Source organism: Aspergillus luchuensis, chromosome 8 (genome assembly GCF_016861625.1).
Source record: "Aspergillus luchuensis IFO 4308 DNA, chromosome 8, nearly complete sequence".
NCBI classification, from domain to species: domain Eukaryota; kingdom Fungi; phylum Ascomycota; class Eurotiomycetes; order Eurotiales; family Aspergillaceae; genus Aspergillus; species Aspergillus luchuensis.
This window is the reverse complement of record NC_054856.1, coordinates 1,580,096-1,606,900: the sequence shown is the minus strand read 5'-3', so window position 1 is coordinate 1,606,900 and position 26,805 is coordinate 1,580,096. Positions and strand designations below refer to the sequence as shown.

General features: G+C 34.5%; 6 protein-coding genes across 6 annotated transcripts; 5 read left to right on the top strand and 1 right to left on the bottom strand.

Moving 5' to 3' along the window:
• Nucleotides 1-4,632: 4,632 nt before the first annotated feature.
• Nucleotides 4,633-6,363, top strand: AKAW2_80573A (fungal specific transcription factor domain-containing protein; the record flags this gene model as incomplete). The annotated part of the gene is made up of 1 exon (XM_041681608.1): nt 4,633-6,363. One exon carries the CDS (start codon nt 4,633-4,635, stop codon nt 6,361-6,363), a length of 1,731 nt encoding a protein of 576 aa, XP_041548534.1.
• A 683-nt stretch (nt 6,364-7,046) lies between these two features.
• Nucleotides 7,047-7,544, top strand: AKAW2_80572A (DinB family protein; the record flags this gene model as incomplete). The annotated part of the gene is made up of 1 exon (XM_041681607.1): nt 7,047-7,544. One exon carries the CDS (start codon nt 7,047-7,049, stop codon nt 7,542-7,544), a length of 498 nt encoding a protein of 165 aa, XP_041548533.1.
• A 1,609-nt stretch (nt 7,545-9,153) lies between these two features.
• On the top strand, nt 9,154-10,294 carry AKAW2_80571A (uncharacterized protein; the record flags this gene model as incomplete). Its single annotated transcript, XM_041681606.1, has 2 exons — nt 9,154-9,807; nt 9,893-10,294. 2 exons carry the CDS (start codon nt 9,154-9,156, stop codon nt 10,292-10,294), a joined length of 1,056 nt encoding a protein of 351 aa, XP_041548532.1.
• A 1,253-nt stretch (nt 10,295-11,547) lies between these two features.
• AKAW2_80570S (uncharacterized protein) lies at nt 11,548-13,202 on the bottom strand (the record flags this gene model as incomplete). The annotated part of the gene is made up of 3 exons (XM_041681605.1): nt 11,548-12,088; nt 12,147-12,380; nt 12,436-13,202. The coding sequence occupies 3 exons, from the start codon at nt 13,200-13,202 to the stop codon at nt 11,548-11,550; spliced, it is 1,542 nt and encodes a 513-aa protein (XP_041548531.1).
• Nucleotides 13,203-13,465: 263 nt separating this feature from the next.
• Nucleotides 13,466-15,366, top strand: AKAW2_80569A (uncharacterized protein; the record flags this gene model as incomplete). Its single annotated transcript, XM_041681604.1, has 7 exons — nt 13,466-13,752; nt 13,814-13,880; nt 13,937-14,349; nt 14,409-14,436; nt 14,504-14,781; nt 14,838-15,002; nt 15,054-15,366. 7 exons carry the CDS (start codon nt 13,466-13,468, stop codon nt 15,364-15,366), a joined length of 1,551 nt encoding a protein of 516 aa, XP_041548530.1.
• Nucleotides 15,367-24,998: 9,632 nt separating this feature from the next.
• Nucleotides 24,999-26,546, top strand: AKAW2_80568A (uncharacterized protein; the record flags this gene model as incomplete). Its single annotated transcript, XM_041681603.1, has 1 exon — nt 24,999-26,546. The coding sequence occupies one exon, from the start codon at nt 24,999-25,001 to the stop codon at nt 26,544-26,546; it is 1,548 nt and encodes a 515-aa protein (XP_041548529.1).
• Between the last annotated feature and the right edge of the window lie 259 nt (nt 26,547-26,805).

The following is a 26,805-nucleotide window of genomic DNA, read 5'->3' as shown; positions in this document are numbered from 1 at the left end:
GTCTAGAATTATTATAATTATATAAATATAATCTTCAGTCTGGTAAGTCTAGTAATAGTATTTATAAAATTTTTAATATATATTTTCTAGATTTTAAAGAATTTTTTTTTTCTAGAATACCTGCTTCTGTATTAGCTAATTAATAAATTAATTAAAATAATTAAAAAAATTATTATAAATATTATAAATTTTATAAATTATAGACTTACTGTTCTCTAATAAATAAAAAATAAAAAGAAAAAAGAAATATAAAAACTTAAACAGATATTTTAACTGCTTTTATTTTATAAAAATAAGATAAAGATAATTAATATTATTATAATTTTAGTACTAGATAAAGCTCTTAATAATTAGATATAATTTAATTATATATAAATTATAAAATAGATCAAGTTTTATTAAATTTTATAGTTAAAAAAAGATAATATATTGAAGCAGACTCTAGTTATTAAATAGACTAAAATTTCTTTTAATATTAAGAACTTGTATTTACAAAATATATAATTTTTTAAATTTATAATTAAAAATTAAAAAAATAAATAAAAGAAAATAAATAAATTATAAAAATTATCTATAAAAATCTTCTACAGATAACTTTTAAAGTATTTTATATAAAGCTTTTATAGATAACTCTTAGAGAATTCTATAAAAGTTTTTTATAGATAATTTTTATTATATATTTTTTTAATTATCTAGGAAATATTAGAAAAGATTTCTAGTTTTTTATTATTATTTTTTTATATATATTTAATTATTTTATTTACAGTCTTAATTCAGAGTTTCTGAAGAAAGATATTAATAAAAAACTAAATAATATAAACTAGACAGGAAATATAATACTAGCTTTAAATAATTTTTATAAAATTAACGTTTATTATAATATTATAAAAATAAATATTCTGGTTAAACTGAGCCTGAAATTCTAATATAATAATATTAAAAATAATATTATTATTATTAATATTATTAATAGTTATCTTTAATAACTAGTAAATAAAGTGGTGTTTTTATAAAATCTTTAAAATAATTTTAATTAAATTCTTATTAGTATAAAATCCAGATATTAATTAAAAATTTAATAAAATCTTATAATAATCTATATCCTCTATCAAAAAGTATTTAATTAAAATAAAAAATATTTTTTAATCTAAATTAATTTAATATTTAATTATAATTAACATACACCTGCTATCTAGAAATTTTAATAATAATTAAATATATATTTTTTCTGAGAATTTTAAAAAATACTCTTTTATCTATATTTAATAAAAAAATAGATATTTAAAAGAATGTTAAAGTAGTAAGATTAATTATTTATTTAAATTAGATATATTTAATAATATAAAACAGCAGACAGCAGATAATAAGAAAATATAATATTTAATTAAGAAAATTTCTTTTATTATAGATAGCAGGAGTTTAAAGATAATATAATAAATATTAATAATATTAGTTTGTTAGAAAGTCCAGAAATTTTATATAAAAATAAGATTTCTAAATTAATATTTATAAAAATACTATTAATATTTATATATTTATAATAATTCTTTATCCAGTATCTATCTAATAGTTTATTTAGAGGTGTACTGGGATATTTATTTTTTATAATTTTTATAAAAATAATAATTTATAGAATTAATTTTAGAGTTATTAACTACTGGATACTATAGAATATATAAGCATATAATATAAAAAATATAAAAAATTTTATTAGAAAATAATATATTTTCTTAAAAATAAGTTTATATTATTATTATTTTTTTTAATTAAAATAAAAAAATAATTTTTAGTCTTGTACATAAGTCTGGTTAAAAATAATTATTTATTATTAATTATAAAAAATAAAAATCTTTTTCAGAAAAATTAAATATAAAATAATTTTCTAATACTTTATAATATACTTGATATTAAGATTTAAAGAAAAAGAAATAATATAAATTAAAAAATTATTTTCTGTCCGGGTATTATTATAATTTATAAAAATTTATAAAATAAAAAAAGAGAATTTAATAGTATTTTCTGAGAATAAATTTAATAATTATAATTAATATATAATAGGCTATCTATCTGTATAAATTATTAAAAAAAATAAAGAATAAAAAAACTTAATTAGTATAATATTATTTTATTTTTAAATATATATTAATATAAATATAATCTATCACATTTACATATATTGAAACTATTTAATAATAATAAGTTTTTATTAGAGATATTTTTTAATTTTATTTATAAATAAGATTTTGCAGTATCTAGCAATTATTATATAAAATATTTTTAATATAATAAATAATTAGATTTTATTAAGTAATATAAATAGAAGTTCTATAAAAATATTTTATAATTATTATAATAATATTATTAATAAAATTTATAAAAGTTTTTTATAGATCTTAGTAGAATACTGTCTAAGTTTTTATATTTATAATTAATAAAAAATATAAATTTTTAAATAAATTAAATAGACAGAATAATACAGAATATTATAATTAAATAATATAGATAATTTTTAGTATTTAAACTTATTATAAATACTTGAAAGTCTTTTTAAGTTTATAAAAAAATAATAAATTTATTTATTAATATATAAAATAGTTTTCAGAGAAATTTACCAGCCTGGAGAAATAGTTTAAAGAATATTTATAATTTATAAATAATATATAATTAAAATAGAATTATAAATATATATATTTACTATTATTTCAGGCTATAAGAATAAATTTTTTTATAAATTTAATTTTTACTATCACCTGAGGTGATATTAGATTAAATAAATTAAAATAAAATAAAATATATTATTTTCTTTCTTCTGATTATTTTTAGAATCAAGAAGATTAGTCTTGTATTAATTATTTAAAAAAATATAAATAATTAAAATAAATAATTATTAATCTAAATATATCTTATCTGTATTATAATCTAAAAAAGTATAGTAAATAAATCTTAATATTAAAAATAATTAAGATAGTTAACTATCCCATTTTTAGTTATTCTGTGGTTAGGTATAAGAAAATCTTTTATCTAACTATTAATCTGACAGCAGGTATAAATTTTTCTATTAACCTATCCTACCCTGGCCGTTAACCACTCTATCTACTAGTTATTAGTAGCTTCCTGTTCTTTTACCGGCTGATACTGTTTATAGATTATCAGAATAAGTTAGATTATATGACAGCTAATATAGGGGTCACGTGAGAAGCATGGGAGGCAAGGGTCTCACAGTATTCCTCCAGACATAGTACAGTATCCTTACCAGTCAGCATTTTCTCCTTGCCTTGGAGAATATTATTTAATACTAACTTACTAATAAAACTGCATAACTCAGATAGCTCGAAGAAATATGCAAGACCAATATGATGGATTTATACAATCTTACAGATATAACATTAGCAAACACTCTACTAGTAACTATAAATAAATAGCTTTAACTCGGTTACGATGATCCCTATGTTCTTAAGCGCTAAAGTACTTCAGGAATATTATAGATTAGAAAGAAATTGCTATAAAATCACGTTTAATTAGTAATCAGATACTATTATATAGTTACCTGTACTTCTACTGCAAACCCATACAAGAATTGTAACAGAGACTTTCAGGATATATCTTTTACACCAGACTCCACCTTGACATGGATCTGAAATCTCCTTGAAAAATTTAGCCTAGATTTCAAAATTAACATTCTCATCCTCGATATATGCCCTATAATTAGCGATGACTGGGTCTAGATAAGACCCGGACTGGACAGTTGAGTGAAATACAGCAAACGATAAAGAACGCGTACAGATTGACTGCGTAATACCTGGAGGCTCTACAACCTCCTACCGTGGTTGTTCTACAGTGTGCAACTAATCATTGTTCAGTAAAGAAGCACGCCGCTCTCAGTAGTCTTACTACACTGTAGTAATCTGTTACATTATTTATAATGACTCGAAGTATGAATCTTCTTGATATTCTTTGAAAAGATTCATCAAGAAAAAATGGATCTTCACCCACTGTCAGAGGATAAAAGCACATCTGTTTTTATACAGAACTCAGAACCAAGGGATTGGTGGCTACCCCGCTTGTGTGGCGATCCCGCCCATTGACTATGTTAGAGAGGACCTAGGCATTGATTGGCCTATGACAATCACACCTGAAATCTTCGCCGTGTCACGTGGCTCCACAGAAACGGGCAGCTGTCTACTGCAGGTGCAGCTAGCTATTCTCAACATCATCTATGTGCACCTCTAAACATGGGCCTTTTACATCTACAAAACGAACTTTACTCGCCCTGGTAGGTATCTTTTGATAAACTCAGAGACGTCTTTGGCGCCCGTAAGCAGGATGAGGGCATGCGACGTCTGCCGAAAAAGGAAGAAGCAATGCAAAATATTGGATGGCGCACCGTCTTGCACGACTTGTCAGGGACTCGGTATCTCTTTATGCACTTTCTTGGAGCCTCCTCCACGCAAACGGCGTGCACTGGCGCCTAATGAGGCTGGATATTCCAGTGCTGCACAACGAAAAGCGACCCCCCCCAATACTACAAGGCCATCCCGATCGCATGGGATCGCATCAGCATCGCCACCTCAGCTTTCGTCCAAGCAGGATGACAGAAATCCTTTCAGTTATCCACGACATTCACTGCTGACCATGAGCCTGGGCCTGGAGAAGGGCCGGTCCTCCGAGCTTATTGGACTTGGCGGAGAACACGACTGGCAATTACTTCATACTTGTCCCATTGGACAGTCCGCATCAATAGCTACCGCTGACCGAAATGGTCTGGATGCCACTTATCAGCATGCCTCAAATATCAGAACAATGCGTAAAGTTCACGAAGGGATATTATTCCAAATGACCCCGGATGCGGTATCTTCCCAGCATGCAGCTAAGAATTTAATGCAAGAGGAAGTGGACATTGATAACATCGAAGCACTAGTTCATCCTCACGGACCTGCTTTAGTCAACCTGTATTTCCGCATTATCCACCCATCATTCCCTATCCTGCACAAGGAGGTCTTTATCGAAAAGTACAATCGGACGTATCGCGAAATCGTCCCACATTTACTGGCGGCTGTCTATGCCCTGGCTGTACGTTGGTGGGCTTACGATGCAGATCTCCTTTTGGAGGAGAAGGTGGACGAGGATGCGCTGGTCAGGATTGCTTCCCAGTCGGTGCAGACTGCAATGCACCACCCTCGGCTGAACACAATTCAGGCAGGACTTCTACTCTTGCAACGTGGTCGAGATGCTTCTTCTGCGGACAATTCTTGGACATGGTCATTCACGGCTTCGCTGATTGGGCTAGGTCAACATTTAGGCCTTCATCTTGATTGTATTGCCTGGGCTATACCGGATTGGGAAAAAGGTCTTCGACGGAGACTGGCCTGGGCATTGTTCATCCAAGATTCCTTCTCTGCAATGGTATTCGGCCGACCCTGTCTGATTTCGATGAGGGACTGGGCCGTTGCGCCTTTGCAGACATGCGATTTCTCAGAGAACAGCCCAGACGAGGTTGCCGGAAGAGACGGTGGTGGTAGCTCGAGCATAGAGAATGGCAAGCTTCTCTTCATGGAGCTTGCCAAACTAAGTACTATCACTGCTCGCGTGCTGCAACAGCTATATTCAGTCCAGGCTCTGGCCACTGTGACCGAGCCCCAGCAAGTGCTCGCCCTAGGAAAGCCCTTAGGAAATGATCTGGCCGATTTACTGAAGAACTTGCCACCTAATCTCAATATTGAAAACCTGCAGCAAGGCCGGCTCTGCTTGAGCGGCTTTTTTCATTTTGCACTTCAAGCTACCACAGCTGTCCTCGATCGGCGCATGCTTTGGGCAATCCAAAGGTCCCCTGCCGGCGTTGACAGTCAATTTGCCCAGATTTTTCGGACCGCTCTACGACAACGTGCTTATAACCTGGTCCAGCTTGTCTCTCAGCTACAACCTGAGCACATGGAAGCGTTTTGGTTCTTCGCTGCCGGTAGCTGTGGTGTCATTCTCGGTTGTTTTCTGGCGCTTCTTAGAGTGACCAGCACCACGCTCGAGGAATCCGACGAACTCAAGGGTCTCATGAATGAGTTTGAATGGCAACTTAGAATCAAAGTGAGAATGGGCAAGTGGGTGTTATACACGCTTGCCCGATTAAAGACTTTGGGCTGGGATGAGTGGAAGGCCTTGGAGCCCGACTTTGATGCCATTCCAGGAGATCGTCAGCGGCTTGGAGCTCTGCAGAGTAATGCAGTGGACACAGGAGATCCAGCACATTCGTTGCTCTCGGCCAAGAACAATGAATCATCGAGTGTGCCACTGCAAGAGAACAATTCTGCCACATGGCTGACCGAGGAACTTGAAGACTTGGAAATTCCTTGGGATCTTGGAGGAACCTGAAGGTTTGATCAAACATATTTCTCTAGTCAATATTGTTGAAGCAGATAAAGCCTTGAATTTGCTATAGAGAGACAGTGATAATTCACAAGTCGGGCGGGTATCCGCTGGGTCAGGTGGTCATGTGACTACTCGACCCAGTTTCGAGCTTTGGCTAATCAGAACTCGGCTCGGCTCGATACTCGAAGCTGGTAGAATGCTAGCTCGCAGAACCTCAGAAATCCCGCCTAATCAAGCTTAGTCTAAATTCGAACTCGCGGATTAAGTAGTCGAGCGGGACCCAACTAGATTACATCAGCAAGACGGGCGGGCGAACCCCGGGTTACAATTCAAGGCGGGCCTGCGGAAGGTCCTGTCGGCGTCGGCCTCCTGATCCTGGAGTGAGTGGAGACCTTGCTCCGAAGAGGCACCGCCTTGTCCCGCCTGCAGGAATTGATACTGAATTCAAGAACTCTTATCTCAATTTTTTACTAGTAGAATATCGGTTTGCTGACCAGTCAGTCATCGGGTGGATCACGTGTCCGAAACTATTATTGACTTTCGACCATCGACAAGCTGCTTCGAACATCTACAGAAGCGACTACCCGACCGTGACACGGTGAGTGGTTGAGAGCCGCTAGTATCCATTTCTTACAAAATATATAGCTGACATCTTTGTGAGATCAATAACCAGAGAACTACCCAGCATGCTTACAACCGAGACGGCCGTCATGCTGGCCGAATATAACAACTGGGCCGACCAGGTGCTTTTTAAAGCGATTAAAGAACAACTACCTGAAGGAGCAGTTTATCAAGCGCGCAAGACACTTTTTCAGTCCATGATTGGCACTCTCAACCACAACCACCAGGTCGACCTTATCTGGCGTGCTCATCTGCTCAATGAAGAGCACGGCTTCTCGAATCGCCGCGAACTACTATACCCTGATTTTGACGAGCTGATCAAAAAGCAATTGGAGCTCAACAAGTGGTATATTGATTGGGCGAAAGCCCAGGACGGCGAAAGCTTCGGCAAGCGGTCCATGTTCAAATACGTTAATGGAACACCTGCAGAGATGAGTTTCGGTGGGATGTTCCTTCATATCATCAATCACAAGACCTACCATCGAGGCTGGGTCAGTGAGATGTTCTTCGAGCATGACATCAACCCGCCCGAGACTGATCTCTGCGTTTACTTGTGCCTATAGCGATATTTGTTTCCTGTTTCTGAGCTACTCTTTTTGTCTAAACTACCAAGGATCAGTCCAGTGATATGAGCACCTCAATGTCACATAAACCCACCGGGTACGGTCATGCCTGTTTAAGGATTATGCGATGGATCAGCGTCATGGGTAATGTTTTTGGGATCAAGGGAAAATATTGCTGGTGAATGAAACGAGTAGGATTCTAGAGAAATAGAAGCCTATATGTCAATGTATATACCACGATATCGGTGACCAGTCATCATTGCAGACTTTTAAAGTGTCTTCACATCGATCGGCATGTAACTATCACTCCTTTGTGACTTAGCAGTCTTCAGAGCGTCCGTTTTCTTTTCTATTCCTCACCGAACTATCAGTCTTCCATTAAGTGTCCTGGAATCTGAAATTTGTCATAGAGTAAACTTCTGTGGTGTGGATGGTCTGAAATAATCAACAAGTGTCGGTGCACAATCGGAATCGCCCCGTTCCCCTCGGCAAGGTTCTTGAAGAATTTGTCCATATTCAGTGATACAGCGCTCTCCCGGTATACCACGGTATTTTGTGTATTGAACAGTAGTTCCCACCAGGCCAGCCCGACGGGATGCGGCGGGCACTATCGGGCTCTGGTCGGCCAAGCGGCATGCATCGGGCATCTGATAGTACTGGGCCCACATTTATAGAACGTGGGAATGGTCTAGACATGGATGTAAGATGACTTTCAATGTTGGTAAGTGCTTGTGTTTCTGTATTGTCATAATTCGAAACCAGTAGTAGCGTTACTAGAAAGCCCCAGCAATCCCTAGTTAGTCACCTCCCTTTCCGGCTGTCATTTTGATAATTGATTCACACGCTCAAAGCCTCCTTGGTTCCTGTTTGCGGCTAAAATTGCACAAATAGTTACGATGCCGAAATTCGACGCAGTGGGTGGAGAGCACCGCCCGGTGACAATCCTTCAATGGCGAGCACTGCAAGAGAACACCTCAGAACCAATCCACATCCTGTCTTTGCTTGAGCGAGCAAAAAGTATACATCAAACGCGTGGATCTCTTTGGCAACACCGGAACAGATAATCGAACAATGGAATTATATCACGTCCTGTCGCGCCCAGGGTAAAGAGCTTCCACTCTTTGGCGTTCCATTTGCGGTCAAGGACAACATTGCTGCAGCCGGTTTCTTCACAACAGCCGCATGCCCATCCTTCGGGACAGAAAGGGCCACTGCCGACTCAACTGTTGTGTCTCTGCTTAAGGAACAGGGTGCTATTGTAGTGGGAAAGACAAATCTTGACCAATTTGCTACAGGGCTCAGCGGCACTCGCTCACCATACGGAGCAGTTGTAAATGCGTTTGACTCGAAACGAGTGAGTGGCGGGAGCAGCTCAGGGAGTGCTGTGGTCGTCAGTCAAGGACTAGTTCCGTTTGCATTGGGGACTGATACGGCCGGCTCAGGCCGGGTGCCTGCTGTGTTCAACAATGTGATCGGCCTTAAGCCGACTCGGTGAGCGTTGAGTACACAAGGCTTGCTACCGGCGTGTCGCTCACTAGACTGTGTCTCGGTCTTTTCCTTGACATTGGAGGATGCCGCCTTGGTCTTCCAGCTGGTAGAAGGACTTGACATGCAAGACGCTTATTCCAAGACTAGAGCAGACTGTGTCACAAAGATTTCTCGCAGCATACTCTTGTCACACCCAACACTGGCTGTCTGTTCAAGCCCCGAATGGTTCGGCTGCTCCGAACAAGCTTCAGCGTATGCCGCAGCTTTGGTGAAGGCACAGCGATTAGGGTGGAAATTGGAATCGGTCGATTTTGCACCACTTTTCAAGCTGGCCGGTCTATTGTATGAGGGACCATGGGTCGCAGAACGATATGCTGCCATCGAGAGATTTATTCATTCCGAAGCAGCCGAGGCTATGGACCCAGTCGTCCGAGCTATCATTCTTAAGGCTGAGCAATTTTCAGCCGTGGACGTCTTCCAGCAGGAGTACTACCGACAAGAGCTCTCACGCCAGATTGAACATGCCTTCGGCACTTTCGACGCAGTCTTGGTGCCCACAACCCCCACGTTTCCTACTGTTGAGACGCTCAAAGAGGCTCCGATCTTAGCCAACAGTCGGCTCGGCACTTACACGAACTTTGTCAACTTCATGGGCTGGTCAGCAGTGGCTATCCCGGCTGACTTTCGTGAAGACGGTCTTCCATTCGGTATTACGCTGATAGCTGGTTCATGGGAAGAACCACGATTATTTGAACTGGCACGCCAATGGCTTTCTGTGGCTCCACTTTTGTTGGGAGCCACTGGCCTTGAATATCGAGAGACTTTACCCACATCACCTTTCACCTCTGATTTCGATGCAGCTGGCTGTGGTTGGAGCTCATCTTTCTGGCTTTCCTCTTAACAAGGGCCTGGTGTCGCGCGGCGCGGTTCTCGGAAGCATCACTCGCACAGCTTCATGTTACCAGCTGTTCGCTCTGCAAACGAATTCGTCCGTACAGAAGCCTGGTCTAAAACGAGTAGTGGATGGGGGCGAGTCGATCAAGGTGGAAGTCTGGAACATGCCACTCAAAACAGTGGGGAGTTTCCTCAGCACCATTGAAGCCCCATTGGGAATCGGGTCGATTGAGCTGCAGGATGGATCCTGGGTGCACGGGTTTATTTGTGAACCGAACGGTCTTGATAATGCGAAGGACATCACCAGTTTCCGCGGATGGAGAGGTTTCATGCAATCACTAAGCTATTCAACCAAGCCTTCATTGTGAGCTCAATCTGTGTGTGACCGATGTCAGAGAGAAGTGTACTAGGGCTGCTGCGAAAATTACCCTAACCACTTCCGAGCTCTGCTAACCCGACTTCGGACTGAACGAGAGGTTTATGGTACCATGGCTGAACTGTAAACAAGGATAGCATGAATAGTAAGACAATCGGTATCATATTGTACAGTCTGCCCGGTTTTCAGTCAGGTTAACGTTGATCTTCTCTCTTATTAGTGAAATATAAAATAGTAGAATCAAGCTACCTGAAAAGACCATCTATATCAGATGATGAGGATATAATTAAATAGTAAAGTTCTTCTCTAGGGTAAACCAGCAAGACATAAATAGTATTGATGCTATAGTAATCTAAGACCTACAGTCGAACTAGTAATCTCCCATAATACATTAGACCGAATTAATCTATAAGATGTGGAAAATCCATACTTGAAAGCTCGCCTCCTTCAACGAAATTAACACTATATTATTCATTACGAATAAATACAGTACCGAAAAAGATACAGGCAGAATATGTTGAGGTGTGGATCCTTGCTTCAGAATTATCCGGTAGGCTGTGATAGATGCTTATTCCTAGAAGCGGGGTATATCTCTCCCCGAATATGTACTAGACTGAGGTCATATTTAACTAGCTGTGTAAGAAAGTATTACAGATCCAGTTCCCAAAAAGAGGGACTAGTTAAAGGTATCCGCTCCTAAACAGTTATTATATAGATAATACAGCTTCGTAATGCCCGTATTTGCCAGTATATTTCATAACAGAACTTAAGAAGGTACATAGAAGTAAAGCTGCTTATTCATAAATTCACTACAGCCAGCACCTCTCAGCTAGTATTGCAAAAGTGATAGATATTGACATTATTGAGTACAACGTTGGTTAAGTCAGAAGAACTCTTTATAACACCGCAAGCTAAGCAGGCCAACTGTTCGTTCGGCCAAGCTTACTGGATTGAAAGGTTATACTGTTACTTAGAGATGAGATAATATTTGGTTCAACGGAACATGATATACAAGATATCTATATTAATTGTTTACCTTTGGTATTTCAACACTGCCTTTAAGACACAGAATAGGTTGTTATGTATGAACAGCCAGATCACTGACATTAGTCACCAAAATATTCGGTCAGTCCCTGAGACCAAGCCTGCTTGTCCCACCATTTCGTCAAATACATGAGTAGAATAGATATGTCGCTTAGCAGTGACAATCTAATCTACTGTGCAAGCTATTGAAGATTGTCAAATTTAATCCCGTTTCAGACCGACCTTGCCAGCCTTGTACAGGCCCCAAAAACCAAGAACAGTGCAGAGAATCATCGATCCGAACATTGTCCAGAAGCTGGCGCGATACCCGTCCATCAAGGCTGGATTTTCCTGATCATCCGAATGTTTGGAGACAACATTCGAAATCACCTGAAGCACAGCTAATCCAATAGCGTTACCAAACTGTGAGGCGGTGTTAAACACGGCGCCAGCCAAGGCTTGCATGTCTTCGGCAAAACAATCCGTGACTATTATGAGTCCGACCGTGTAGAGCGCACCGAAGCTGACAGGCTGCAGGACTTGGGCGAAGAAAGCATTGCCCCAGTATGGTGTAGAAGGCTGAACGAGAGCCATAAGCAGAGGCGACACAGCACAAACAATTGTGGCCGCCGTAACAATCCAGAATGCGGGCACTCGGTGCACAAAGAGGCCTACTATCAGGTTCATGAAGATACCGGAGACAAGACTAGGCAGGATTCGAATGGAAGCTTGTATGGCTGACAGACCTTGAATCTCCTGGAAACTGTGTCGGGGTCAAAAACAAGCACAAACACGGGTTGATAGGCATGATGATCGCTTACTACAGACTGGTGAAAAGCTCCATGGCATTCAGCACTCCGTTTGATAGCGCCACTAGAGCGCATACACTGGAAAATGATCTCTTCTTCCACACGATATTGGGAATAAGGGCCGGTCTTCCAACTTTGACCTGGTAATGGGACCAGAAAATGAATGCCGGTAGGGCAAGAGCAATCAGACATACAATTATAATACATTGGGCGGACTTGAAGCGCGATGGCGTTACGCTCAGTATCCTATAGTCAGCCTGGTCAGTGGTGAAAGAAGAATTAGGGCTGGCCCGTATCTTACGCGAGGAGATAACAGAGTAGCGCCAAGAATGCAGAGCCGAGAGCAGCTCCCACCCAGTCCACCCTTGTTGCAAGTGCGCGAAAATAGTGCACATCTCTAGTGGTAGTATTTGATGGTAACGCCCAGAGGCCTATGACAGACACGAAGAGAGTCATGCCTCCGGATATGTACCAGCCTAGTCGCCAGCCAATCCTATCAATCATGAGTCCTCCAACAACCAGCCCGAGCGAAAAGCCAAGGGGCAAGCTGAGTCCGAGGCACGAGAAGGCCAGATTACGGCTCTTCCCCGGAGACAGCAGTTGTCCCAGAAGAGATATCGAGGAGGCTAGATGCATAGCTAGTCCAACTCCTTGCAAAGCTCTAAGAGTCACCAACTCCTCGCCATTCCGCGCCAGTCCTTGGCCGACCATCAATGCGCCGCTAGCAAACGATCCAACAAGTTCGACCCACCGTGGACCGATAGTATCAGCGATGGAACCAGCTAAAAGAAGTGTTGTGGCAGTAGCAAGACTCGCCACCGATGACGGCCAGAGGGACAAGGAAGCTGGAAGCTGCAGATCCTTGGTTATGGTCGGAAGACCAACTATGATCAGGCCATTTATCACGCTGGCTGTCAGCGTGACTGTGGAGAGCTGAATGGTGGCCGCAATCTGTTTGTAGCGGCCAGCCTGCGGGAACTGCAGTTGCACTTGCTCGATTGTGCCGTCATGTGCCAATGCGGCAGAGCTCGACTCATTCTGTACAAGAGCGGTATTAGCCTCGGACATTCGGGTAACCTGGCTCGTTGAAATTGGGTTTAGGTCTGCCAGACTATCTGATCAGTTGGTGTAGCACTTTGTAGCACTTAAGAATTCCCGCCTGATATAAGATTGAGCAGGACCCGGCTCGGTTACATAAGCGAACCGGGCGGGTAATCGGTGGTAATTGAGCTGGGTTTGCTATGTCTTTCGGATGTCTCCTCCTATGTGGTCAAGTGCGTCATCAACCATAAGTTGACCTTCGGTCCCAGCGGGCCCCGACAGGTCCCGATATGCCCGCGGCCGCCCCGACACGGGTGGAGCGAGCCTTTCTTTCAAAAGCCCAGTTTCTTATATCCACAAGCAGCAAAGTCGCGTTTCATATTCTTGGGTGTAGAGCCGTGCTGCCTGCCATGAATTCTAATCTAGGTTCAGTCGCCAACGACGCACATGTTCAATCAATGCTGAACAAGTATCACCTGTCCACACGGGGTGCTTGTAACTATGCATACCGGGATGTCTGGGGCCCACGAGAAAAGTCAATGGGAGACCCATGGTCGCCAGCCAATCCAGCCGGGACGTACGTTTCATTGCCGTCCCTTTTCCAGAACTGAAAATTGACCAGGACTGTTTTGCGATAGCGTCATTCTCCGCCTTGCTGAGAATAGTCTCATGCATAAGGAGGTTGGCGAATTTCTCCGTGCACAGGTTTTTCTTCCGCAGCCGAACCTCTCCCTGTAATTCGCTAATTGCTGTGAGAATAGATGAATGTTTCGCCAGTGGAACATCTAACTTACAGCACTGGTCCACGTGGTTCCCGACGCCTTCGACGTGCCGCAGCTGCGTTCTTGACCGAGAGATTTCACTCTCAAAAACATACCACTTATCACAATATTCTTGTGACTCCCGGCCTGGCCAGCGCTATTGATGGAATAACTTTTGCAATTTGCAATGAAGGGGATGGGATTTTGATCCCTCAGCCTTTGTACAACGGCTTCAAGGTCGACATCCTGAACCGGAGTAATGTTCGGGTGGTTGGGGTCAAGTATGAAGGAATCGAGGGGTTTACGGGCCTGGATGACCTTTTTCTACCGGACGTGAACAAGGTAGCTCTTGAAACTGCTCTTCGCCAAGCAAAAGACGAAGGGATCAACATTCGCGCCCTACTAGTTTCCAAGTCAGTCACTTCCCATATGTGATCGAATCTGACTGCAGTTCTCTAACCTGAAAATCTAGCCCGCACAATCCTTTGGGAAGATGTTATGTTTGTTTCCCCACCGCCCACCAAAAAAGAATTAGAAAGCATGTTTAATGTTGATCTGTGTCACTAGCCCCCTGAAACGCTGCGTGAATTTGCTTCTTTCTGCGGCAAAAACGACCTGCATTTCATCTCAGATGAGATTTATGCATTTTCTGTCTTTCCGAATCCTAAGATCCCAAAGCCCACTCCGTTTACCTCTATACTCGCTCTGAACCTTCATGGTGTTATTGATCCAGCCCGCATGCATATCCTCTACGGTGCAAGCAAAGACTTCTGTGCCAACGGACTGCGCATGGGCTTTGTCTGCACGAATAATGAAGGCATCATGGGTGCAATGTCCAGCATTGGGTGTGTTGCAATGATGATCCTCTTTTTTGCACTTTGCTCACTGATCTTATTGCTAGTATATTCTCTTGGTCGCCCCATGTCCTGCAAGATGCCTGGGCTGCCATGATGGAGGACAAGCAGTGGGTGGAAAGATTTATGACCCAGAAGAGGGACCTCATGGTAGACCGGTACAAGATGATAACGGCGTTTCTCTCCAAGCATGGAATTCCCTACTACGAGATGTAAGTGTGAAACGACCATCTGAATTGTCCGATGTACTAATCAATTTCAAGGAATGCTGGACTATTTGTCTGGGTCGACTTACGTCACCTACTAGTCTCCAAATCATCTGCGCAGCAGTCAGACTATAGCGCCGTGAGGGTGACCTCGCCCGACGCTCCAGTTAATCTACAGCGCGAGCTGAGGATCGCAGAGATCTGCGTTAAAAACGGGGTCATGATCGCCCCTGGTCATGTATATTTACCTGAAGAGCACGGCTGGTTCCGTATCACGTTCACGGTAGGGAAAGAGGCACTGGAAGAAGGGTTGAACCGTTTCTTGGCGTCTATAAAAGAAATAGAGGCTGAAAGTCAAGATAGGATATGAATATTATATTTGTACAGTTCAGTCTATTAGACAAAATCATGGTAATGGTAACTACTCCAACAACGATAGATCTATATTAATATGAATATATATAATGTTGAAATGTGATAGAATAACCTAGCTATCGGGGCCTTGGGCATTGGAATGACATATTACAGTGGTTATGAAAGTTGTGAGGTCATTAATAAAGATTCTATATCTTCCTGATATTTATAAAATGCTGATTTCTTTATAAAAAATTACTGATTTCTCAAAGATCAGTCTATCTTGTGGATATAGACTATTTTTATTATTATTAAATTAATTTATTATGTTTTATAGCTGATTTCTTATCTAGTTAACAGATTTTTTATTCTAATAAGTAAATTCTATTATATTCTAATTCTTTTTATTTTAATTATCTAAGGAAGATGCCACCCCTTAAAAATAATAAAAAAAAAATATTTAATAATTATATTAATCTTAAATTATTATTAAATACAGTTTTTACTGCTAAGAAAATCTAATAATTAAAAAATTATATTTATTAATTAGAACAGGCTGCTAATTTATAAAGAAGAATAACTTATTTTTAAAAATATAATTCTCTAGGTAAAATATTTTTTAGATACTATTAATTCTCTTTTAAATCTGAAAGAAATAAGAAAGAGATTAAATTTAAAAATATTTTTTATTTTATTTTAAATTTTAATTTTAAGAAACACCAAGAATGGATCACTAATTTAGAATATATATTTTAAAAAACTTTTAAAAAATATTTATCAGAGGAATATAAGATTCTTATTATTATTAATTATATAGATCTAGTATATAAGTAGAGATAATACTGTTTTATTAATAATAAAAATCTAGAAATAAAATAATCTCTTAAAAAATCATAGTCTTAGTTCAAGAATTAAATTCTTATTTTAATTTAAAATATTATTATTTTTTAATCAGATATCATGGCCTAACTTAAATAAATTTATTAATAATATAATTAAGATCTAAGAGAGTTTCATATTTATTTTAATATTTTAAAATAATATTTTTTCTATTAAATTAAGAAAAAAAGGGCTTTATCTTACTTTATTAAGTTATTATTCAATTTTAATTATTATATATAAAAATATATTTCTTATCTATTAGAGAAATAGGATAAAATAGTAGCCATTACTATTTATTACTATAAATTATAGAATAATAAAAAGAAATATAAGTAAAATAATAATTAATCTAATAATTATAAATTATACAAGCACTTCTAAAGCTACTTTAATTAATAAATTAAAAAGAATATATTAAATTACAAGAAGAATCCTACTAGAAAAAATAGTAATTAATTATAATATTTTATATATAATAATATTTAATACCTTGCAAACCAATATCCTACTAAAAATAAAAAGATTTAATTTATTAAAATCTATCAATATTTATCAGATTCTAAGAAAAAAATAAAGAAATTAGAATAAATCTTATAATTTTAATTTCTTTTTTTAAAATAAAGACTACTTATTATTTTTATATTTCTATTTATATTTAAAATAATTTTAAAATCTTTATAGATCTAGACAGTTATACTAAAATAAATATTATTAATTATTAATTTATTAAAATTTATAATCTTTAATATACTCTAGTTACTGTATCTAGAATTAAAGCTATTAATTAAATTATTACTTTTATTTATAGAGTATAGAAAATTCTTATTACTACTACTAATTTACAGGGGAGTACCTGTACTTTTAAATAATATTATATAAAAATTAATTAAGATTTTTACCTGTATAGCAGTCTAATTTTATTATTAATAATTATATTTCAGAATTTCTGTATTAACTTATCAGTATAAAATTAATAATAATAATTTAATATATTATTTATCTTTTTTCTTTTTATTACTTAATTTAATAAAGTAATCTAAAACTCTATAAAAGTATATATTATTATTAAGCTTTTTAAAAATATTTAACTTCTAGAAAAAAGATCTTTTAATTTATTTTTAAATCTAGAAGTAATTCTAATCAAACTTTAGAAATTCTAAAATATATTTTTTATAAATTTTTTCTAATAACTTTTTTCTTATAGCCCTGCGGACTATACTATTAATATTAAATTTAATAAAATACTTTTTTATAAATCTATATATTTTTTATTAGAAGCTGAACTCAAGATCTTACAAAAATATATTAAAAAAAATCTAAAATTAAATTAAATTTAATCTTTTAAGAATTCTGCAGGAATCTTTATTTTTTTTATATTAAAAAAAAATAATAATTTATATCTTTGTATAAACTACAGAAGTCTTAATAAAATTTTAATAAAGAATTATTATTCTTTATTTTTTATCTCAGAGATTTTTAATAAAATCTCAGGCAGTAAATACTTCTTAAAAATTAATATTAAAAATATTTATTATTAAATTTATATTAAGAAAAATAATAAATAAAAGATAATATTCTATACCTAATACAGCTACTTTAAATATACTATTATATTATTTAGACTAATTAATATTTTTATAATTTTTTAAAATTATATATATATAACACTTTGTGGACTCCTCAATGAATTTTATATAATATATTTTAATAATATTCTTATCTTTTTATCAAATAAAAAATTTTATATAAAATATATTTATTAAGTACTAGAAAGACTTTAAGAAACTTAATTTTATATAAAGTTATTTAAGTATTCATTTTACTAATCTTAAATTAAATTTCTAGAATATATTATTAATACTACTAGAATATCCATGGATTCTTAATAAATAAATAATATTATTTTATAATTAATTTTTAAAAGTTACCATGATATCCAGATCTTTTTAAAATTTTATAATTTCTATTATTAATTTATCTAGAATTACTTCTAGATTATTTTATTATTTATTTCTTTATTTCATAAAGCAGTTAATGGTCAAAAACCTAGAAAAATTTATTTAAATCTATATAAATAATTTACTTTTTATTACTTAATTACTGTCTTTCAGTAAGTACTTTTACTAATATATTTTAATCCTGTATAACTACAGTATTTAGAAATTAATATATTAAAGAAAAAAATAAGCAGTATCTTATTTTAATTTAATAATAAAAATATATTCTATTTAATTATCTTTTAATCTTGTAAGTTCTCTGGTACTGAACTAAATTATAATATTTTAGATTAAGAATTATTTACTATTATTTATTTCTTTAAATAATAATAATAGTATCTTAAAGGTGCTCTTTAAATAATTAAAATCTTATTTAATTTTTTAAATTTATAATTCTTTATATATCAAACCAGAATTAATAAAAAGTAAGCTTAATGACTTATAAGTCTAATCTTTTATAATTTTATTATTAAATATAAAATAGAAAAGTTAAATCCAGTAAATAGATTTTTTAGAATATTTTTAGAATTCCAGATAGAATCCACTCCATAAAAAAAATTATTAATTTTAATTTAAAAATAATTTATAGATATATTATCCCTGATAGTAAAGAATTTAACTAAAAATAAATCTTAATTTAAATCTTAAAATATACAGAATTACCCTGGATTTGATATTTATATTATATTAAACTTAAAGAATCTTAATAGTTAAGCCAGTATAAAAATAATTAATTAGATTATTTAAAAGAATTTATTTTAAAAAAGATTTATTTTTTAATTTATAGTATTATAAGTATATATTACAGAAGTTCTGTATTTAGATATATATAATTCTAAATTCTAAAATATAATCTTATATTTACAGAATAAAGATCTAGAAATATAATAATAAAAAATTATTATTTAATAAAAATAATCAAGCTAAAAGCACTGGACAGTAAGAATTATAAATTATTTATATTTTAAAAATTATTATTATATCTTTTTTTTAGAAATATTATATCAGGCATTTATTTACTTATACTATAATAATTTACTAATAGGATATTTTAAAAAAATAAGAATAAAAATATTACTATATAAAAAATTCTACTGGAATAAATTATATTATAATATAATTAAATATATTTAAATCTGCTTAATATACCAAGACAATACTATTTTAAAGTATTAATTATATAATATTCTTAAATTTCTACTAATTTTATCTTATTTTTTTAATAAATTAATAATAAACTTTATTACAGGACTGTCTTTAATTATTTAATATAAAAAAAATATTAATATTATTCTTGTTATTATTAATTAATTTTTAAAATATTATTTTTTCTTTATTATTTTATCTATGATAACTGCTTTAAATCTTATAGAATTATTCTATAAATAAATAAAATTAGTCTTTAAACTATTATTAAATATTATATCTGACCAAAAATCAATCTTTATAAATAAATTTTAATTATATTTAGTATATAACAGCTATATAATCTTAAAGTTATTAACTATATTTTATTCTTAAATTAATAGCTAAATAAAACAGATAAACTAAATTTTTAAATATTATTTTTAATATTATTCTAACTAGTTTAATTTTAACTAGCTAGTAATATTACTAATTATCTAATTTATTTATAATAATATAAATAATATAACCACGGGCATATCTTTTTATTATATTTTATATAATTATTTTCTAGACTTTTATATCAGAATCAAGAATAATTTTTAATAATAAAAGATCCCAGCTGTACAGAATAAAATTAAAAAATTTAAAAAAATAAAAAAATAATTATAGAAGATATAGCAAATAATTATAAAAAAATAAAAAAAATATTATAATAAATATAAAAAGCTATTCTTATTTAAAGAAAGAAATCTAGTTAAGTTATTAATTTAGAACTTATAACTTAAAAAATTAAGAAAGCTAGTCCTGAAATTCATAAAATTTTTTTAAATTTTTAAATATATCAGATCCCAAGTATATCGCTTATATTTATCTAAGAAATATAAATGAATTTATAATATATTCTATATTTTTTTACTGGAACTATAAAATATTAATTAAGAATATAAAAAACTACTTCTAATATCTAATTTAGATAATAAGAATAAATAGGAAGTTAAAAAAATTAAAAACTATTAATAATATAATAGCTAAGATTACTATTTAATTAAATAAAAGGAATAGCTAAGTAAATATAATTAATAAATTTCTAGCAAAAATATGATAAATATATAAAAAAATATTAAAAAATATTAGAAAATATATCAGAAGCTACAATAACCAAAGAAAATCTAGTAAAATATTATTAAATAACTTACAGAACTATGCTCAGCCATTAATAATAAACTAATTAAATAATATTTTATTAATATATTAATAAATATATCTTAAAATATTATTATAAGGTGACAGGCTGTACTTATATATATTAATAATTATAATTTATTATTATTTAATACTAATTTAATTATAATTTAGAGGCGGGCTACCTTTATAACTTTTTTAAAATTATTAGAAATTTTTTAAATATCTAGTCAAGAATTTTAGCTAGTTTATTATTATTAAATTATAGGCTAACCGCGGCTAAAATACTATTATAAAATAATTATTTTATTAAAATCTATAAGATAAAGCCGGGATCACCGGGCATAAAATATAGTTTTTTAATATTAATTTTTATAATCTTATAATATCTAGCCAGAAATACTTTATAATTAATAATATAATACTAGTAAAATATTAATATAATAATTAATAATTAAGCTATTTCTTATATATTAATTTCTGGGTGACTGAGAGACTATAATAACAGTTATAAATTATTATTATTTAGATAAAAATCTTATTTAAATATATAATACAGTTATTAACAGTATAAAGAATATTTTAATTAAAATTTATAAAAATATTTTTCTTCTTATTTTTTAGATTATAAAAAAAGTAAGTATAGTACTAATCTAGAAACTTTATTAGTTTAACAGTATTTTTTAAGACTCTTATAGAAGTCTAGTCATATTAACTCAGAAATATTAAAGAAAGTCTATAAATCTATATTATTTCACAGTTATTATATTAATTATAATACTAGTAATACAGGATAGATACCTCTTTATTAAAAATATAATTAATTTTAAAAATTTTCTGCACTTCTATTTTACTAGATTTAAAATTCTTTATTAAAATATAAAGATAATATATATACTATAGCTAGTATAGTTTAATTATTATATTATAAATAATATATAACTAATTTATCACAGCTTTACAGTAGTGATAGTATATTTTATTAGTTATATTAAAAAACTTAATATAAAACATGTAATTTAAAGATAAATAAAGTAAGAAATAAATATAAAATAATACTTAATCACTAAATGATTAATATATAATAACAAAAATAATAAAAAATTAATAAAAAAATCATAAGAAATAAATAAAATAATGCTGAACTACTAAAGTAATAATAATTTTAGAATAAAAGAAGAGAAGAAAGAAAAATAATATAAAAAAATCTTTTATTTATATTTCTCTTCTACTAATTTATTTATATAAATATAATTAAATACTTTCAAAGCTATACAGAAATAGTATATAACCTTATTTTTATAATATTTTTTATAGATTCTTTATCTTTTGTTATCGGATCCACACTATTCTGAATTAGAAATATATAAGATTATCTTTAATATTTAAGCTAGATGGCTTATCCCAGTGAAAGAAAATACTATTTATAATAAAATAATCTAATTATCAGGATCTTGGGTATCAGAATAATATATTATAATAATTATAAGAGTTATAAAATTATTAATAGAAGTTCTATATTTTTCTAATATCTATAAGGTGTTAATTCCTTTGCAAGAAATTACTGATTCTTTAAGAATTAGTTTATCTCATGAATATAGACTATCTTTGTTATTATTAGATTAATCTACTGTGCTTCGTGGCTGATTCCTTACCTAGTCAACAGGCTTTCTACCCTGACAAGTAGATCCTATCACATGAAACATGTACTAACTAAGTAGACCAAAAGAGAAAACCATTAAGGAAAATTTGGGTATTGGTTACACCACTAAAACTGCTTCTAGGAGTAAGGACATAGATCCTTATAACCCTCGTGATTAAGTTATCGCAAGGAATGTCCATACTGATAACAGTCCTGTCGCAAGGTTTGGCTAGTATTATTATATGACCCACTAGCTATCTGTAAATACTTTGTTATTTATAGATAATTAATAATAATACTTTAAGAAAATAGATCCTATATTTACTATATATAAATAAAATATATATTCTTTAAATTATCTTATTATACTTACTCTTATAACCTTGTTGCTTAAATCCTCTAAGATAATCTATTCATATTTATATAATATACTAAAAATGATATTTATAGAAAGTCTTCTGAATCTGCTGATTTATTAGTCTATAAGATTAATATTGAAATAATTATAAAAGAATCCAGGAGAATATAATTTTTTTTAATCTTTATAAATAACTTAATCTACCTGAGCAGATTGTAACTCTGAAATTAAAACTAGAAATTATTATAAAATTGAAAAGAACCTGCGGAGACCTAAGTAAATGTAAGAATTTTATTATAAAACTTAAATATTTTAATATTTATATTTATTCTCTGTAAGATATTAAATATTATAATAATGATATGGTACTGTATTATAGAGTTTTAATTTCTTAGGCTTTGTATCTTAGTAATCAAATTAACTCAGTTTTATAATTTAGTAGTGAATTCTGCGTGGAAAGTGACTATAAATATATTATTTACATGGTGTAATAGAATAACCTAGCTATCGGGGCCTTGGGCATCGGAATGACGTATTACAGTGGTTATAAGAGTCGTGAGGTCATTGATAGAGGTTCTATACCTCCCCGACACCTATAAGGTGCCGATTCCTTTGTAAGGAGCTACTGATCCCTCAAGGATCAGTCTATCTCGTGGATATAGACTACCTTTGTCGTTATTAGATCAATCTACTGCGTTTCGTGGCTGATTCCTTACCTAGTCGACAGGCTTTCTACCCTGACAAGTAGATCCTATCACACATGGTTACTTTTTACTGTGTTATATAGATTATAGAAAGTACTAAAACTTGGATACCACTATCTTGTTTAATAATTATAATATATTATAATTATTTTCACCTACTCTAGTCAGCTGATATTAAAAATAATAGCTTAGTTATCTACTAATACTATAATCCTGGCAGTTTTTCTGAAGGAAGATTTCAGATATAATATTTAATATACTTAGCTGGAATCCATCTGTAGGCAATCCAGTAATTAGGATTTATGTATTGTAAACTAGTTAGCTAATATCTACTCCAAAATTTTATTCCAAACTTTTCTGCTAGTGTTAGTAAAATAATAGTCTGTACTGACCGATTTGAAGTAGATTAAAAAGAAAACTTGATAGAAGAGAAAGAGGTTAAAAATATAAAAACATAGAATTTTATTTTTATAATAAATAACTACAAAGATCTTATAGTTCTATATAAATATATAATTATTCTATTTTTATATATGAGCTTCTCAAAGTTTTTATATTATTTATACTGCAGGTCTTCCTTTTTACAGGAGTAAGAATTAGTAACTTCGACTCAGGTGATAAATATGAAGATTATTAGAGTCTTAGATTTAAAGTAAGATTCTTTATCGAACAACTGCCACTTTCTGAGCATATTTTTTTAACTGTTTGCAGCATCTTGAACTGGTGCGCGACTTGCCAGCGAGACGGTAATCAAGCACATGGACCGTTACCGAGTCTTTTTTGGAAACGAGATAGATGACCGCGTGATTCTTTTTCAAGGCAGGCAAGTCAAATTGGGTTCGCCCTGTTGGTCCTCAGGCAAAGTGTAACGATGCCCGGGCAACCGGCCGTTGCGTTGCGTGTACTGAACACCAAGACGAATGGCTGGATAATGTTTAATCCTTCCTGCCCGAAGATATTTGATGCCTGCAGGCAAAGACGGATGATGCAGCTCATCCATGTCCTAAAGTCTGGAATATTATAGGGATCTTCTTTTGCATGTACCGCGGTCAAGTTATCCCACTGTCATTAACAGCAAGCATGAGCTTTACATACGTTCTCTGTTTACGCATCACACGCTTTACTCGATCCATTTTGGTTCACAAATCGTTTAAAAATGGCAATAAAATTAATCAAATCCTGTAGAGCACGTACATTGCCTCGGCAGCAATACCATGTTAATCCACAATTACATTACATGTAAGGTAAATTCTTCACATACCCTTGTGTGTTTCAGGTCAAGAATTTACCTGCAAGGAAACCACGTTAGCATTCCCTCTATTATAGACTAGTAGGACATTGAGAACTATACACCGAATGCGGTGAACAAGAGCGATGCTAACCAGATTTGCCCTAGACTCTATATCTGAACCAAGCAGATAAATCTAAGGGCTCAATCCTCCTCATCACGCAGCTTCCCCACCGGGCCCCCGCGGTAGGATCTCTGTAATGTACCAATGACCCTCTTACTAGCGCCCCACAAACGTATTCGTGCCTCTTTAGTTCACACTTCCCGGACTACATCCAGCGGATTTGTTGGACGAGCCGGTTGATTTGTAATCCTCCGATGGATTTCCGCGGTTATACCCTCCCAGAACATAACCCTGCTCTCCCTCAATATCGCGTCGGGCAGTTTTCTTTGCATCAGCGTAATCCACAAGACATCCGCCTTGTGTATCTTTTCAGAAGAGCATATCCTTGCTTGCCCAACTGACCATGACCAGCACGAGTGCGAGGCCCTCCGCAGCAGAACCAACACCACATATTCCGCGCGCCGCCTTAGTCCCGCAAGACCATGTCCCACCAACATGGTCAAGTCTGGAGTTGAATGCCATTGAACCAGTCGGAAGCCGAATACAACAAGATAATCGCTCAAGACATGTTAGGTCGAAACAACCATCCGAACTTGGCAAGACGTTCAACGTCGCGCCGTCAGCAGCAGCAGCAGCAGCAGCAGCAGCAGCAGCAGCAGCAGAGGACAGCGGAGCTCCAGGCACAGATGAAATAACAAACCCAACACTCTCACGCAGGAACACCATCTGGCGACTAGCCAGTGCGTGCCTCATGAACTTCGGCAACGGAATGAACGACAGTGCGCCCGGTGCCCTAATTCCGTATATCGAGGAAGACTACGAAATTGGCTACGCCGTTATCTCCCTGATCTTCATCGCCAACGCCGTCGGATTCGTTCTTGCTGCGCCTTTGACACACACAATCCAGACCCGAGTCGGCCACGCCAAAAGCTATGCCCTCTCAATGAGTCTCATCATGGCGGGCTACATTGCCATCGTCTGCCACCCACCCTTTCCGGTTGTGGTCACGGCGTTTCTCCTGCTCGGGTTCGGGATGGCGTTGAGCATCGCGCTGAACAACGTTTTCTGCGCTAACCTTAACAGCTATGCCACAGCCCTCGGTTTCTTCTCCGGAGCATATGGCATCGGCGGAGTGATTTCACCACTATTCGCCACGGCCATGGTGTCTCACGGCATCCGCTGGACATACTTCTATTTCATCACACTGGTAATTTCGGCGTCCAACATGTTGCTCGCGGCTGTCGTCTTTCGCAATTATGATGACGAAGGTGCCGCTTCGAGGGCATACACTCAGCAAACATCTCCGCCCCTTGCTTCTCAGACGGATCAGCCAAACGAGAATAATTCCCATGACTCCCACATGCGCCTCCAAACCCTGAAACGAGCCATTCGAAATCGCACAACATTCTTAGGATCACTCTTTATCTTCGCATACCAAGGAGCCGAAGTCTCTATTTCCGGCTGGATCGTCTTATTTCTTATCAACTACCGAGGAGGTGATTCGCGGAATGTCGGCTATGTGAGCGCCGGCTTCTGGGCCGGGATTACCCTCGGGCGCTTCCTCCTTGTATATCCGGCAAAACGAATCGGCGAGAAGGTTGTCGTAGGACTGCTGGTTGTCGGGGCGATAGCGTTCCAGCTCATGACCTGGCTGATCCCCAACATCGTCGGCGACGCAGTGGCGGTGGCGGTCGTGGGCTTGCTGCTAGGGCCCATGTATCCATGCTCGACGGCCGTGTTTGCGAAATTACTACCCGGGAGCATTCAGCTGAGTAGCATGAGTTTCATCACTGCTTTGGGAAGTAGTGGAGGCGCAGTATTCCCCTTCCTAACAGGTATTCTGTCACAAGAGGTGGGGACGATAGTCCTGCATCCGATTTGTTTGGCGCTCTATGCGGTGATGGTTGTCTGTTGGTGCTTTTTGCCTGCGATTTCGAAGAGGTCGGAGTAGGATCGTCCGCTATAAATTTAGTACCGAATGTAATCAATTTCAAATAGCAGTAATGTTGTTTCTCTGAAAAGTCGAACGACAACAAACCTCCTGTAATATAATGAAGGCTGTGTCAGAATGCCCCAGCACACGATACAACACTAAATGTAGGAGCTGTAGGGCTGATGCTGCTGTTACCAGTAATACTACAGAGTAAGAGATAGTGCGCTGGCAGCTAGAATCATTCAGTCAGAACTGATGCTGTTCTAAACAGTTCAAT